We start from the raw sequence: 13,415 nt of genomic DNA, 5'->3' as shown, positions 1-13,415 counted from the left end.
CTTCAGAAGGGACTTAATAGACCATTTCCACATCACATTTCTACAAATAACCAACAGGCACTTTACAAAACAAAAGTCAGCTTTATTAAGCAAGTATTTATTGTGCAATTACAGACTTGGAAGCAGGGAATTTAGACCTCGCTGTGGTTATTATCAGACATACGGAGGTTGCTAGCAGGTTGTCTCCTTTTGTAGCTGAAGTGAGAACCGCGCAGCCTGGGCAGCTGCTTGTCACCGAGCTGCAGAGAGCTGAAGCCTGGGAGGAACCTAAACCCAAGGAATGGGAAGGATGCAGGTTGTAAAAATAACTGAGCTGCCACTGAGTAAATCACTGCATGGCTTTGGTTTATAGGATTTATGCTGCGCAGTGCACTTATTATGCATCGGACAACTTAACAGTATACAGAAAACAAAAGCTTACAGCACTGAGCAATGTCGTATGGATAATATACACTGAATATGCTAGCAGCAGCCTCAGACTTTCCCTTGCTAAAGTGCCTTCTCCCAGCATTAACGATCCAGAAGCACGACGAGGTCACTGTGCTGATGGATTCCCAGCACTGCCATGCTGCTCATCACCACGTCGCTGCTCTCCGTGACGCTGCTGCCCGTCAGCCCCTGGCGGGACACAACCTCCTTTCTTCTCGCTTGCACTGTTGATGTCTGGCTTTGAAGTGCAGAAAAGAGTAAAACAGCCCTTCTGTTTCTGCAAGAGTGAGAATTACAGTTGGGAATTGAACTCTGTTTGGCTACGCTGCTGCCTTCGCTGTGTGCTCTGTTAATAGGCGGCAGCAGCACGGGGGTTAGGAGCAGCTTAGATCCTTTTGTATGCTGCATTTATAAAGGGCTGTTACATGGCTGATCACTGGAATTGACCTGTTTGGAGTCTGTAATAGATCTTACTTGCATTTGTCTCGTCTATTGATCCTTTGTACATTACAGTTCTGTTCATGTAATCTCATCAGTAGAGAAGGTCATAAAAGATGATAAGACGCAGCTCACTTGATGTAGTTTTCAGGGAGATTTATGCTGGCACACACTCACCTTTTTGGAATGTTTTCTCTCCCAGAATCTAATAGCAGTATTTCCTTCTGCGTATATACAACATGTCTCAAATATTAACTTCAGAATTAATCTGAGCTATGACCAAACAGGAGGAAACTTTCATTTTTGTACTTCTCTGATATTTCCTACAAAACCAACATCCCCATGCCACGCTCACTGATAACGGAGCAACTGCAACTGACCCAGCTGGACCAAATCTGGGCCAGGGATGGGCTGTTCAGGCAGTAATTGCCTTTGAAACCAATTGATTTTAGAGCCACTGGACTGGCCCAAATGGAAGTCAAAGGATGACTTCTTCCTTGAGAGATGGTTTAATTGGGGCTTTTTCTGTTACAGAAAACCTGCAAAATCAATTTGTTTCTGTACAGTCACTTTGCTAGTTGTGCCTTTCCCATTTTCATGCCATAATGGGTTTAAATGAAAGCAGCTGGCGATGGGAGGGTGTGCACTTACCTCTGGCAATGGGAGATCCCACTGGCCATCTTCCTCATCACATGATCAAACAAACTCCAGTTTGCCCAGTGCCACAGTGAGATGAGTGCTTACCGGTTTTCATTGGAACGAGAACTTCTGATTTGAAATGGCTGGATGGAAATGGAAGAATGGGAAGAGAAAGATTGAAAAAAGAAAAGAGAAACGGCAGTATTTATGATCATTCTGCAGGCAAATTAGAGTTGTGTTTTTAATAATAAAGAGTGTCTGCTGCTGTGAAAGCAAAGTAGAGCTGGAGCACAAGTCAACACTGCAGCAAAGGCAGGGTCCACTCAGCGAGCAGCAGCTGAGTAATTGGCATTGGCAGCTCTAACCATAGATCATCTCAGTTTCTGGAAAGCAAAAGCACTGATGGCAATGGCAACCAAACCCCCACCACCTCAGCTCACTGCAAGCCTTGCTGCGCAGCCTGGGCAATGTGCCTCACCTGCTGCTCATACAAGCACAAAAAAACGCTTGGCTGGGTGCTGGTGCAATGTTTGCTTCCGTCTTTTTCCTCCCTCCTCTCTACTCCACCTGGAGCTGGCAACTTACGTGCCAGGCAGCTACTTCCAGGCAGGGTTAGTCCCATACACTTTGTCAGAAGTCACGGCTGATGACCTGGATACCTACTGGGATTTTGCAGGTTTTTTAAGGAGCACTGTCTCGGAGCAGAAGGATGCCTTGGCTCTCTCGTGCCCTGTGCACACTGGGCTGCAGCCACACGATCTGGCTGGCGGGCTCTGGTTGTCTGGCGATCCATTCACCGGGGGGCTTTGCAGCTTGCCCTCTCTCATTCCTGTGCCTTGCTCCAGCGCAGCAGGAGGGGCTGGACATGGGACCTGGGGCAGTGACACGTCCTTGTCCTTGCTGGGCATTGCTGGCTGCGTGGCGTTGGGTGTGCTGGGTCTGGGTGCCTCGGAGCCTTGTATAACCGGGAGGGTGCTGCCCGCCGCAGCGTGGCCGTTCATGTGCAGCTTCCTCATGTGATGCACCACAGCTGCAGCGTTGAAGGCTTGCTGGGGAGGAAGAGAAAAAACCCCACAGTGGGCACCCAGCAGCACTGGGCTGTGGGACAGGGGGAAGGATGTTGTCTGTGTGCAGCAGCAGCAGCAGCAGGGCGGTAGTGGCGAGCTGCTTGGTGCTGCTGGAATGTTTGCACAACGTGCAGAAAGTGCTCGTTCCCAGCATAAACACTGCGGATGCCACGGGCTGCAAAGTGCTGATGCTTTTGAAGATTACAACTCTTTCTAGATAAGGAAGTCAAGGGGAACAGCTGTAAATTACCCCACAGTGTGAAATGGAGACTCAAGCTGAATTTTGAATGTATTTAAAACACTCTAATTCAAGTGGTTCCTATGATATTCCTCCCTCCATCTAAATTCTTACAAAAGCTCAAAGCTTACAAAATACCATTTTAAGTGCGGGGCTGAAAAGAGGAGAAGCTGGATTAAGCTCACGAGAAGATCTGCTGATGGTGCACCGGTTTTGTTCCCCTAGCACGAAGACAGCAACCCTTTTCCCCAGCCCTTATTTTGTTGGCAAGGGCACTATGATGGCACTACAGTGTGATATCTGTCATAAACAGGCCAGTGTCCACTGCAGCAGGGAACGCTGGTCCAAGCATACCACAAAGAGTAGCTGCATATGATTTTCAGGCAGGCTTTGGAGGATCTCAGGTTTTGGGTGCTTACCCATGGCCGAAGCCTAGCTTACTGCTAGATGGCAGCAACTGGTGCTTGGTATTGAAATGGCTCTGGGCTCCCAATGGCAAACAACTTACCCTCCATTTGCTCTTTGCAAAGTTTTTCTGAATCTGAGCGCTGACAGATGGGTATATGTCACGGTGAAGGGCTGTATTTCCATTAATCCTGCAGATGGGGAGAGAAGAAAATGGGCTCGTAGGCAGATGGCATTTGTAAGTCATTCCACATTCTGGAGGCAACTAACTGCTTTGTACATTCAATCAGCAATAATTAAACCCAAAGGAAAAACAGCAACAAAATGTAACACAAACACAACACTTCAAAGCTCGGAAAAGCCCAGAACGGCATTTCTTCTCTGCCTCTGTTTACGGAGACCAGTATTACACAAATTGCGTCTTTAATGATTCATCATTTTCTTCCTTTGCACACAAGGAAGAGACACACGGGGCCACACAGAGGTGGCTGGTGGCACTGCCAGGGGCTGGGGGGCACCTCGCTGCCAGCCGTGCCCCTGCTCTCACCATGGGTGCCGCAGGGCTTCTTCGCAGGAAAACCTCGTGTCCGGGTTTTTCTCCAGTAGGTGTCTGATGAAATCCTTGGCTGTTTGGGAAAGGAAGGAGAAGCAGAGAGAAAAGGTTATTTTCTCCCTGTTCCAGGATGGGATCCTAAGAGGAGAGGGCAAACGCTCGTAGATAAACATCACAAAGGTCAGCCTGGGAGGGAGGAGTTCGTAGCGCTTCATTACAGCGGTGAAGGGAGATGCCTGCAGTGAAACGCTTCTGATGAAAAAATGTCAACTGCACATGTACCCAATTTCAGCTTAGATTGGGTGAATGTGAACTGAATTTCTCACTGCCAATAGAAAACATACAAAAGTCGGAACTGAGCAGTTTTAGAAGTGGCTCTAAAGAGCAGCCTCCTATTTTTTTTTTTCCTCTTCTTGTTTTCTCTCTGCCCGCACAGCTCAGCTTTGGCATCACTGCCCTGCTCCGTGCTGCTGGCAGATGCTGTGGGCTGTCCCCATGTGCGTTCACCTGTCCCCATCCCCGTGGCCAAAGTGAAGGTATCGTGCTGCTGGGCTCTACCTGACTCGGAGATGTCGTCCCAAAAGGGAGACTCGAACTCGTAGTAGCCTTCCTTGATCTTTTCAAACAGCTTGGACTCGGTCTCTTCATAGAAAGGCGGGTACCCACACAGCCTGGAACAGAGCAGAGGGGCACGAGTCCTTCAGCTGTGCATCTGCAGGAGCTCGCTATGGCCTGTTAGGGCTGGGCACGTGCGTGCAACACGAGGGAGTGAGAAACAGGAGGCTGCTATGAGGATCCATCTGTCCCTAAGCGCATTGGGAAAGCTGCAGAAAAGAGTTAAAAACTGTGCGGCAAAAGGACAAAGCAACAGCTGGAACAGAGCTGCATGGTGTGGGAGGAAATGAAACAAAACGTACAGAGGAAGATGGAATGATAGTTGCAGGCAGCTGGAGAAAAACAAAGCACAGGGTGAGGCACATAATAGAGAAAATGTGATTCCTTTCATCTCGGCTCCAGTTCTTGATTCCCACCACCCTTCTCCTTTCTGCGGGCTGGAGGATGTGTGTGAAGGAGGAGCACGCTGTGGTGCCGTCACGAGGAAGGAGAGGGCCGGCACCACCTCCGCTCACGCTTCCACGCTGCAGAGGTGCGTGAGGCAGAGCACGAGCTGGGAAACGTGGAGAAGGGGAGGGCTGCTGCCTGCTTCTACTCACAGGATGTAGGTGATGACTCCGATGGACCAGCAGTCCACGGCTTTGCTGTACGGTTTCTGGGCGAGGACTTCGGGGGCTGCAGGAAAGCAAGAAGAAATGCAAATTGCAAGCAATGGTAAATTCTTGCAAAGGAATTTGACATTTCTCCTCTTGAAAAGGAGAAGTTTCTTGTGCACTTGGCTTCTGAGAGGTGAGCGTGGGAGCCAGTAACAGCCCTATGCACCAGCTGGATCGCTCTCTGCCTTTTGTACCCACTTCATGCTGTTGAATATATTTAAAACACTCCATTTCAAGTCCTCCCACTGAGGACTTCTGCCTGCACCCAGAGGCTCTGACCAGCAAGCTGGGTGGAGGCAATGCACTTTGGCTGACATGAAACAAAATCCCACGGTGTTAATATTTTTGTCGCAAACGTTCAATAAATACATGGCGAACAGCAAAATGCATTGCTCTTAGAATTACCCTTTCCTTGTGCTTTTAAACACTCTGGGATTTTGTGGTCTCTAAACCCATCAGTAACCCATTCTTCATGGGGTCTTGCAGTGCCTCTGTGACTGGCGTGTTGCTGTCCAGGTGGTTGTGTGTTTTTCCCTTTCCTGGCAGCCCACCGTACCAGCCCGCTCCCGGCTCTGTGCTCACCGACGTATCCCGGCGTCCCGCAGGCGGTGGACATGATGCCGTTCTGCTCCATCTTGGACAAGCCGAAGTCTGTGATCATGATTTTGGAGTTCTCTTCGGGAGTAAGGTAAAGAAGGTTTTCAGGCTGTGAATACAGGGAGTCAGAGGTTGAAATTCGTGGTGGAAGAAACGAAGAGAGCTACGGGATGGAGCTCGGGAAGCCTGCGGCCGAGGGACAGGCTGCACCTTCAGGTCACGGTGGACGATCCCGTTTTCGTGGAGGTACTTCACTGCTGTCAGGACCTGGTGGATCACCACGCTCGCGTCTTTCTCAGTGTAGACCCCTCGTTCCAAGATCCTGTCGAATAGCTCTCCGCCCGACACCCTGTTGCAGAAAAGGATGGAAAATCAGACAGGCGGTTGTGCCCTCGCCTCCGTGCAAGCCGTGAACTTTCTGGCCCTTCACAGCTCCTCCTGCAGCAGAGCTGCTCTCGGGCAGCAGCTCAGCAGCCAGCGGACTCTCCTGAGTCCAATTTCAGAGCACCAGGAAGCGTTCCTGGCAAAGCTGGGACTTCTGGTGTGGCCGTGCTGAGCTGCGGTGCGCTGTGGCTCTGCTGTACTTACAGCTGCATCACCAGGTAGAAGTGGGTTGTGCTCTCGTAGATGTCTTCCAAAGTCACGATGTTTTCGTGCTTTATTCTGCAAAGACAAACCTGGGTCAGAAGCAAGCCTGACAAGGACCAAGTGGCTTTTCCAGAGGAAAACCTCACAGTCACATTGCTTCCAACACGAGTGACAGTTCACCTGGCTGTTCTGTGCCTGCACAGCCCGCTGCATTCCCACACCTGGGGCTGTGCTGGGGCTACAAACCCAGCAGGGAATGAGGGAAGTAACTTCACTAGCACACTAATTTACATTGTTTGTTAAAAAGAAATATTTATTTCTTTGCATTAGTTTCACTCTGGAGCCACACCTTGGGGAAGTGTGTTAGTTCTTTACATTACAACATATGTATGTATGTATGAACTCACTTTTTCAGCACTGCTATCTCATTCTCCAAGCTGCTGTCCCTTGTGAGTGGGGACTTCTTGATGCACTTCAGAGCGAAGAGCTTGCCAGTGCTTCTTTGTTTCACCAAGAAAACTTCTGAAAATGCACCCCTGCAAAGAGAAGTGTGAATGGGGAGGAGACTTACAGGGAGGAACAGGGAAAGCAGGAAGAAACAACCTGGGATTGGTTTAACACCAAGTGGATGTTGGTTGGAAAGCTGAAAGTACGTTTCCAGCAGCTGCAGGATGTGCAATGCAAGATTTTGTACCAAAAAAAAGCAACTTTCTCTGTAGAGAAAAGGTTATGTTTGCATAGCTTATCACGAAGCTATACTGAGGGACTGGACAAAGAATTTCCCTGCAATGAAATTAAGTGGTGCCCTTCAGGACTGCCTGCAGTGCTTGGTACGTTCCTGATGAGGGTTCAGCTTGGTGCGGCCAGGAGTGGGTATTTGTAACATGTCCTAAGCCTGCAATCCTGTTAGAGGCTTTTCTTAGGCAGCACAACACGTGTCCTGGGACAGTGACAGTGCATACTTTGCCAGGTCAGTCCCTCGTAATCCTCATCAAATGAGCAACAGATTAATTCATGGCGGTTAAATGGGACAAGACACTGAGCCTGCAACCCTGCAGGGCAGTGGTGGGTAGAGAGAGGAAGGTGAGCACAGTGGAAGCGTGCTGGTGGGATGGTATTGCAGCAAACCTGCTAAGCAAGGGCAGAAAACCTGTAGCTCCCATAATCCCCTAAACAAGGAATGCAGGGCACTGCGCAGACGGGTTTGGTCGTGCAGTTGGTGCTGGGACCTTCTCCTTGTGTCACATTTCCCCCTTTCATCCCTTTGAGCTCTGAAGGCTGTTTCATGGAAATGCTTTCCACATTCCTGAGGGCTCTCAAGGAATGGGCAGCGGTGGCTGCACCGAGGTCCCTAATGTGATGGATGAGGATTCCCCAGGGAGGCGATGGGAAATTTCCAAGTGGTTTTAAACCCCAGATCTCCATTTGCTTTCCTTGGCCAGCTGAAGCAGTGCGTGTGGAAAAGATCCTAAACTCTAATACTAAATTATCCTATTAATGTAGTAGTAGGAAATGAACAACCTACAAATCAGATGCTGGGGCATCTGTTCTATATATCTGTCCCAAACAGTTTATAATAATTATGCCCCTTATTAAAAAAATTATGAATCAACAAGTTGGCGAGGAGAAACCGAGCCTTTCTTCTAGCCTTCTTCCTTTAGAGAAAGCTGTTGGGTAACGTCACTGATTTCTGAGGCTTACCAGGAACACAATAACTTAAAACCCAGCCGGGCTCTGGCATAGCTGTTTTTGGAAGCCTTGCTGTGGGTTCTACAGTCATGGAAAATCTGGACATGGCAGAATTTCCTGCTGGAGGTAATTCAATTCCTCCTCCGCCACCTTGGAAACGCTTTCTCGTCTCATTCACACCAATAGGCAAATTAAGCTGTTAACTCCCAGGGAAATATCGTACAACCCAAGCAGCCACGCTCCCGTTTCATCCTTCAAGTGACTCAGGGTTTATGAGATAAATACACGGCGTTATTAAACCTCTCACAGCCGTCCCTTGACCTTGCTTGACCTTGCAGCAGCAGATCGGTGCGCTCACAAGGGAAAGAGCAAAGCCCCGAGTGGGCTGTGATGGGCTTGGAGGGCAGCGTGGGGTTCAGGGTGGGGGGTACTTACGATCCCAGCGCCTCCATGAAAATGAACGTCTTTCTGATATTGCTCGTCTGCTTCTTCCAGGAGCTGCCGTCATCCTCTTCCTTGCGGCCCATCTCCTCCAGAGTGGAAGCAGGGAACGCTGCGAGGGAGAGGGGCAGAGGGCTGAGGGCTGCGGCGGGGAGCAGGACTGGCTCGGGGTGCCACGCGCAGCGCTCGCCTGGATCCAGACTTTTCGACACCTTTGCAGGATGGGGAATTTGGTGCCGTTTTTGCTACTTAACAGCTGTTGGTGCTGTGCCCCTGCTGCTATGTCCGGCTCCAGCTGCTGGTGCAGTGTAACACCAGGTCAGCCGGGCATTGCACGCCGCAGTGCTGCCCGGTCAGTGCCCTCTGGTGCATGCTGGCCATCACAAATGTTCCTATTGTGCTAAAAACCCTGCTAATTAGTATGGCTGCTAATTTTAGCTAAGGCACCCGTGGCTTAATGGGTTAAAAAGTTAGGTGCAAGGAGCAACTCAGAAGGATCAGAGCTGATCTAATTTATGACTTGAGAAATAAGTAAGTTTAAAGAGCTTGCGACTGCAGGAAAGGGAATTGGTAGAAAACATTGTGTTGATCTGCTGTGGGCAGTGTACACTGCTGTCGTCTAATTGTTGTTAATTGAGTCACGGCCTTCCCGCTACCTGCTCCCCACCGCGCTCTGTGACTGGTGCCAGCAGTGAGAGCAGAGCTGGGTGTGGGGCGAGAGCAGCCCCAGCCCTGAGGAGGAGGACGAAGGTAAAGGAAAACAGAGCTGGGTTTTCACCTGCCTGACTAATCCCAGGGAGATGGTGACACAACGGGCAGAGACAGAGGAAAACACAACTGTGTGGAGTCAAACCATGCCGTGCTGGGTGGTGGCTGGGGACCCGTCATTGGGGTTTGGCTATGGGATCGCAGTAGGTGTGCTCTGCTGGGAAGCACTGCGGGCTGTCTGCCCTTGCCCAGGTCCCAGCTCCCGTCTCTAAGCACTTTAGAGCATCGCTGTCACACAGAGGTGATGCTGTGCGAGCTCACCAGAGTGGTGGGAGAATTAGGAGAGCTTACAGGGAGCCTGGGGGGGTGAAACGTTATACAAGTGTCTGAGCACTCTTAATGAGATCAGGTCTAACATTACAGAGCTGGGAGTACGCTGGAAGGTGAAAAAGAAGCCACGGGGTAGTAAAAGTGATCAAAACACTTGGCTTGTCGCACGATGGGGATATGAAAGAAATGAGCTGAAAGCAGCCACGCACGGCATGGTTTGGGTGATGCTGCAGCACCTCTGGCACTGAGCATCGTCCTCCCACCAGCAGGAAGAGCTGCCCTGGGCTCCTGGTGCCCTTGGGGCCAAGGCTCCTCCTGAGCACAAGGGCTTGGGAAGGGGGAAGTAGTGCAGCGGAGAAAGAGCTGAAAAATGTTGTACCATGCCAGACAGCTTAGGTGCTGAATTCCTCCTGAACCTCACTGACCTCCTTAATTAGTGTGCCTTTGGGATTTCGAGATCCTTGACACAATTTTTTAGAGGTTAATGCAACGTTACGGAAAACTGAATTGACTCAGTTGCAAACAGCTGAAGGCTCTGGTCTGTGAAATCACCAAGGGCCACTGTGCATTTGACTTTTATTTACTTTCTGTATTCTGACGCGTGTGTAACTCTCAGAACTACAAATATTTACACAAAAGAGCCGTAACGTTACGCTTGGAATCAGCAAAGTCCAAAAGTTCTCCATAAAGACAGTGACCCATCAGCAGAAACCTCTCCTGAGCCTCAGGAATGAAGTTCCCACTTGGCAGTCACCCATCCATCCCACCCACTCAACCTCTGCAGCACTGGACCTTGACACAAAAGGAACTGTCAGCAGAGATGTCCACCTGCAGACGGAAGGTGTTTCTGGTTTAGAATGGATTTTCCTTCTAGAAGGAAGACAGCAGCATGTTTGCTTTGGTCTCCCGTGAATCATCTGTCGGTCTCATCGTTTCTCCTCCTGTTGCTCCACGCACGCAGCGTTTGGTTGTGCTGCTGTCTGGAGGGAGGGCTGGATGAATCGCTCTGACTCCATACACGTGTATTGGATTCCCTGCATGCTCAGTTTTTCTCTATCACTGCGAACAAGTCATTTCCTGCCTCGCTGCCTTGCTGAGAGAAAGGGGAGTAAGTGGTGCTATACTGAGAGCAAAACAACCCAGTGTTTGAATTGCCCAAGATGTAAAGCTGCCTATGTACTCAGGCGACAAATACTCGCCCACCTTCCCCTTTCCTCGCACCAGATCACGTTCTTTTCAACACCAATTCCTCCATTGCTCACAGGACCCCATTCACATGGGGCAGAACGCAGCAGCCCTGCAGCCCAGCCATGTTTCTACACTTTGGGACCCGGGATTTTCCCCGTGTGGACTCTGTCAGTTTGTCTTATCCCATGACTCTCATTCTGGTTAAGGCACCTGTTGCACTTCGCACCAGCTCAAGATGCTGGATACATTTGCTGTTCATTATTTTGTTTATTCCGACTCTGGTCCAACACCCTGACCTTTCTCAGCGTGTGACTAAACAGGGCTCCATGGATCTATGGGCTCAGCTGGAGCTTTGCTTTGCTTTCCATGGGAATGCAAAACATAGCAAAAGTTGGGCCAGCAGCCTTTGTGCTTGGGGCAGGCTTCCTGCCCTCCTGTCGTGCATCAGACCCAGCCCTGCCCTGCAGGAGGATGCCCACCAGCAGTGGGATGTGCAGAGGGAACGGGATGGAGCAGGCCCTGCACACAGCGGAACGTGTGCTGCTCTCAGCTCCTGACCCACCCAAGGGCCTGGCTTTGCCCGTGTTCCCAGCTACCTCTATCACCGCGTTAACAACAACGTGGTAAGATTACACAATGAAATGGAAACGCTCATTAGTTAATGCACAAAAGGACCTTCGGAGATGAAAAAGAAGGACATAACACTGCTTTCGTCTGTTTCCTTTCCCCCAGCGTAAACAATTAAGCCGCCTGCAGGACTCTGGTCTGATGAGTGCACGCTGAAAGCAGTAAGTGGCTCCAGCGTTCCTGCCTGACCTTTGGGCTCATCCACAGACTCAGTCAATAAACGTGACTGCTGCCGTGCTCTGTCTGATCCAGCAATGACACGTCGCTGCTTGGAATGTAATGAGCATTATGATGACCTTGCTTAAATATTTCCTGAACAGAAATCTGCTCAGCTTCACATCTCACAGTAACAAATCCTTCTGCAGACAAACACTGGGCTTCTGAAGGGGTATACTGCGCTAGCGGAACGATTGTAGGCATGATTAATAGTCTTGTGACAAAGTTACATGTGGAGGGGGAAGATACACGCTTCTCTCATGATTCTGCCTTTGGAATTAGAAAGAAGTTTAAAGCAAAAAAAAAAAAAAAAGGGGGAAAAATAAATAAATAAAGGGAGCAGAACGCAAAGTCAAAGGATTTGTTTTAAAAATTACGCCGAAGCGAGCAGCCTGCATGTGGCCGAATGAGCTGACAGGCCTCGGCGCTCGGGGACAAAAGAACCAGAAACCGAGAACGCAGCTCGCCATGAAAGGCAAAGCCACATCAAACCGCCCCGCTGAGTCAAAAGCCGTGCGGGAACTCGGCGCTCCACGACGAACACTTGCAAGATCACCTTTTTCAAGACGAACGTGTTGGATCCCCACGGTACTTCTGAAGGAAAAAATGTCAGGAGGCAGCTTTCTATGAATGGCTCGGGATCCCACGCGAGCGCTGAGGGGCACCGGACCAAGAGCCCCGCGCTCGTAGGTCCTCCGGGATCCTCCCTCCCGTTCAGACACCATTCATTCAAAACCACGGCCAGGTCAGCCAGCACGCTGCCCGCTCTGCTGCGCGGATCCGCCGGGGAATGGTTAGGAAGGAAATAAGATTTCGCTTACCCAAGTCAGCAGGAACAAAGCGAGTCGGACCTTGGCGCTGCCGCTCGGCTCCGCGGCTCTGGGGGGATTAGGGCTGCTGGTGCCAGCAGGCAGCGGCTGCGGGAGGAGAGGAGATGGCTCCGCCGTGCCGGTAGCTAGGCAGCACTTACAGGGAGTCAATTGACACGAGAATAAGCAGCTTGTGGGTGTGCATGTGCGCGCACGTCGCCGTGCATCGCGGCGGCGGTACCTGGTGCGGGGAGCGGGACGGAGCGCGCTGCCCGCGTGGACAGCCAGGTGCTCGGCTGCTCCGCTGCCCTCCAGCAGCCGGCGGGGAATTGAAACAGCGCCGGGGGGAATGCAAATGCGATTAGCCTTCATCAGGCAGATGACTTGTCGGGATTAAAAATGCCCCGTTTGCTTCTCGTGATGCTGAAGGGCTTGCAGGGCTGCGCAGGGCGCACTGCGAGCGGAGGGATGGTTCCAGCTGAGCGGGTCGGGGTGCTGCTCTCCACCATCCTGATACGGCACAAAACCCCAGAGAAAAATCATTGCTGCACTAATTAATCTAATTCATCTCCATCAACAGTGTTTTAGACTAATTCGAACCAATTATTTCCTCTGTTTTGACTTTCAGAGCCTCTGGCTGTTGCCTTCCTGAGAAGTGCAGCACAGGAGTACAGGAAACATCCATTATTCTTCTCATCTTTCCTATAGTGTGGAATTTTTAGGGAGGACAAAGCCAACTTTGCTGACTGCACTCTGTTGATTCACACCCACCGTCATCTTGAAAGATGCATAACAGAGGTCTGTGTTGTGAAGTTTAGTTTGGTGTCAGGAATAATCAGTGTTAGGGCAACACTGGACCATATTACTTTTCTTAAGATTTGATTTTTTTTCATTAGCTTAATTACAAAGAGAAGGCAGTTCGGAACTCTCCCTTGCTTTGCTGGTTGGACTCCATCAGTGTAAGCTCCAGAGTCAGGTTTGGGTCAGAACTTTTGGGTGTGGAGCAGAGCCTGAAGGTTTCCTCCAGCTCCAGGTTTTGGAGGAATCTGCATCATTCTGATCTTGAAACCCTCGTAAAGCTTCACCTCTTCATGCCCTTAATGTCATCATTGTGGCCGCAGGACAGCTGGGGACGGCACTGCTGTGACTCAATGCTTGTGCTGTGCCAGGGCTGCGTGACCA

General features: G+C 50.4%; 1 protein-coding gene and 1 long non-coding RNA gene across 3 annotated transcripts; one reads left to right on the top strand and one right to left on the bottom strand.

Annotated features, from left to right (window-relative positions):
* CAMK1G (calcium/calmodulin dependent protein kinase IG) lies at positions 62–12,918 on the bottom strand. The gene is made up of 13 exons (XM_021377421.1): positions 12,246–12,918; positions 8,350–8,467; positions 6,633–6,761; positions 6,226–6,300; positions 5,848–5,986; positions 5,623–5,746; positions 4,984–5,059; positions 4,328–4,440; positions 3,764–3,842; positions 3,320–3,407; positions 2,170–2,555; positions 1,519–1,649; positions 62–706 (listed from the first exon to the last, which is right to left on the bottom strand). The coding sequence occupies exons 2-12, from the start codon at positions 8,439–8,441 to the stop codon at positions 1,556–1,558; spliced, it is 1,395 nt and encodes a 464-aa protein (XP_021233096.1). The 5' UTR covers positions 8,442–8,467; positions 12,246–12,918; the 3' UTR covers positions 62–706; positions 1,519–1,555.
* On the top strand, positions 5,593–8,900 carry LOC110388299. 2 transcript variants are annotated; one of them, XR_002432846.1, is made up of 2 exons: positions 5,593–5,728; positions 8,410–8,900. It is a non-coding gene; the product is annotated as an uncharacterized LOC110388299 (long non-coding RNA). The 2 variants fall into 2 exon arrangements; XR_002432847.1 differs by lacking the exon at positions 5,593–5,728 and adding an exon at positions 6,804–7,055.

Source organism: Numida meleagris, chromosome 25 (assembly GCF_002078875.1).
Source record: "Numida meleagris isolate 19003 breed g44 Domestic line chromosome 25, NumMel1.0, whole genome shotgun sequence".
Classification (NCBI taxonomy): domain Eukaryota; kingdom Metazoa; phylum Chordata; class Aves; order Galliformes; family Numididae; genus Numida; species Numida meleagris.
Note: the sequence above shows the minus strand (reverse complement) of the source record. Positions and strands in the feature narration are given on the sequence as shown.

Excerpts from the sequence above, each read along its gene's own strand:
- CAMK1G (XM_021377421.1), bottom strand. The coding sequence starts at position 8,441 with ATGGGCCGCAAGGAAGAGGATGACGGCAGCTCCTGGAAGAAGCAGACG. Across the intron at positions 5,060-5,622 it reads CGGGACGCCGGGATACGTCG|CCCCCGAAGTCCTCGCCCAG; the intron begins GTGAGCACAGAG and ends GCTTTCCTGCAG. Across the intron at positions 1,650-2,169 it reads AAAAAACCTGCAAAATCCCA|CCATTTCAAATCAGAAGTTC; the intron begins GTAGGTATCCAG and ends ATTTCCATCCAG.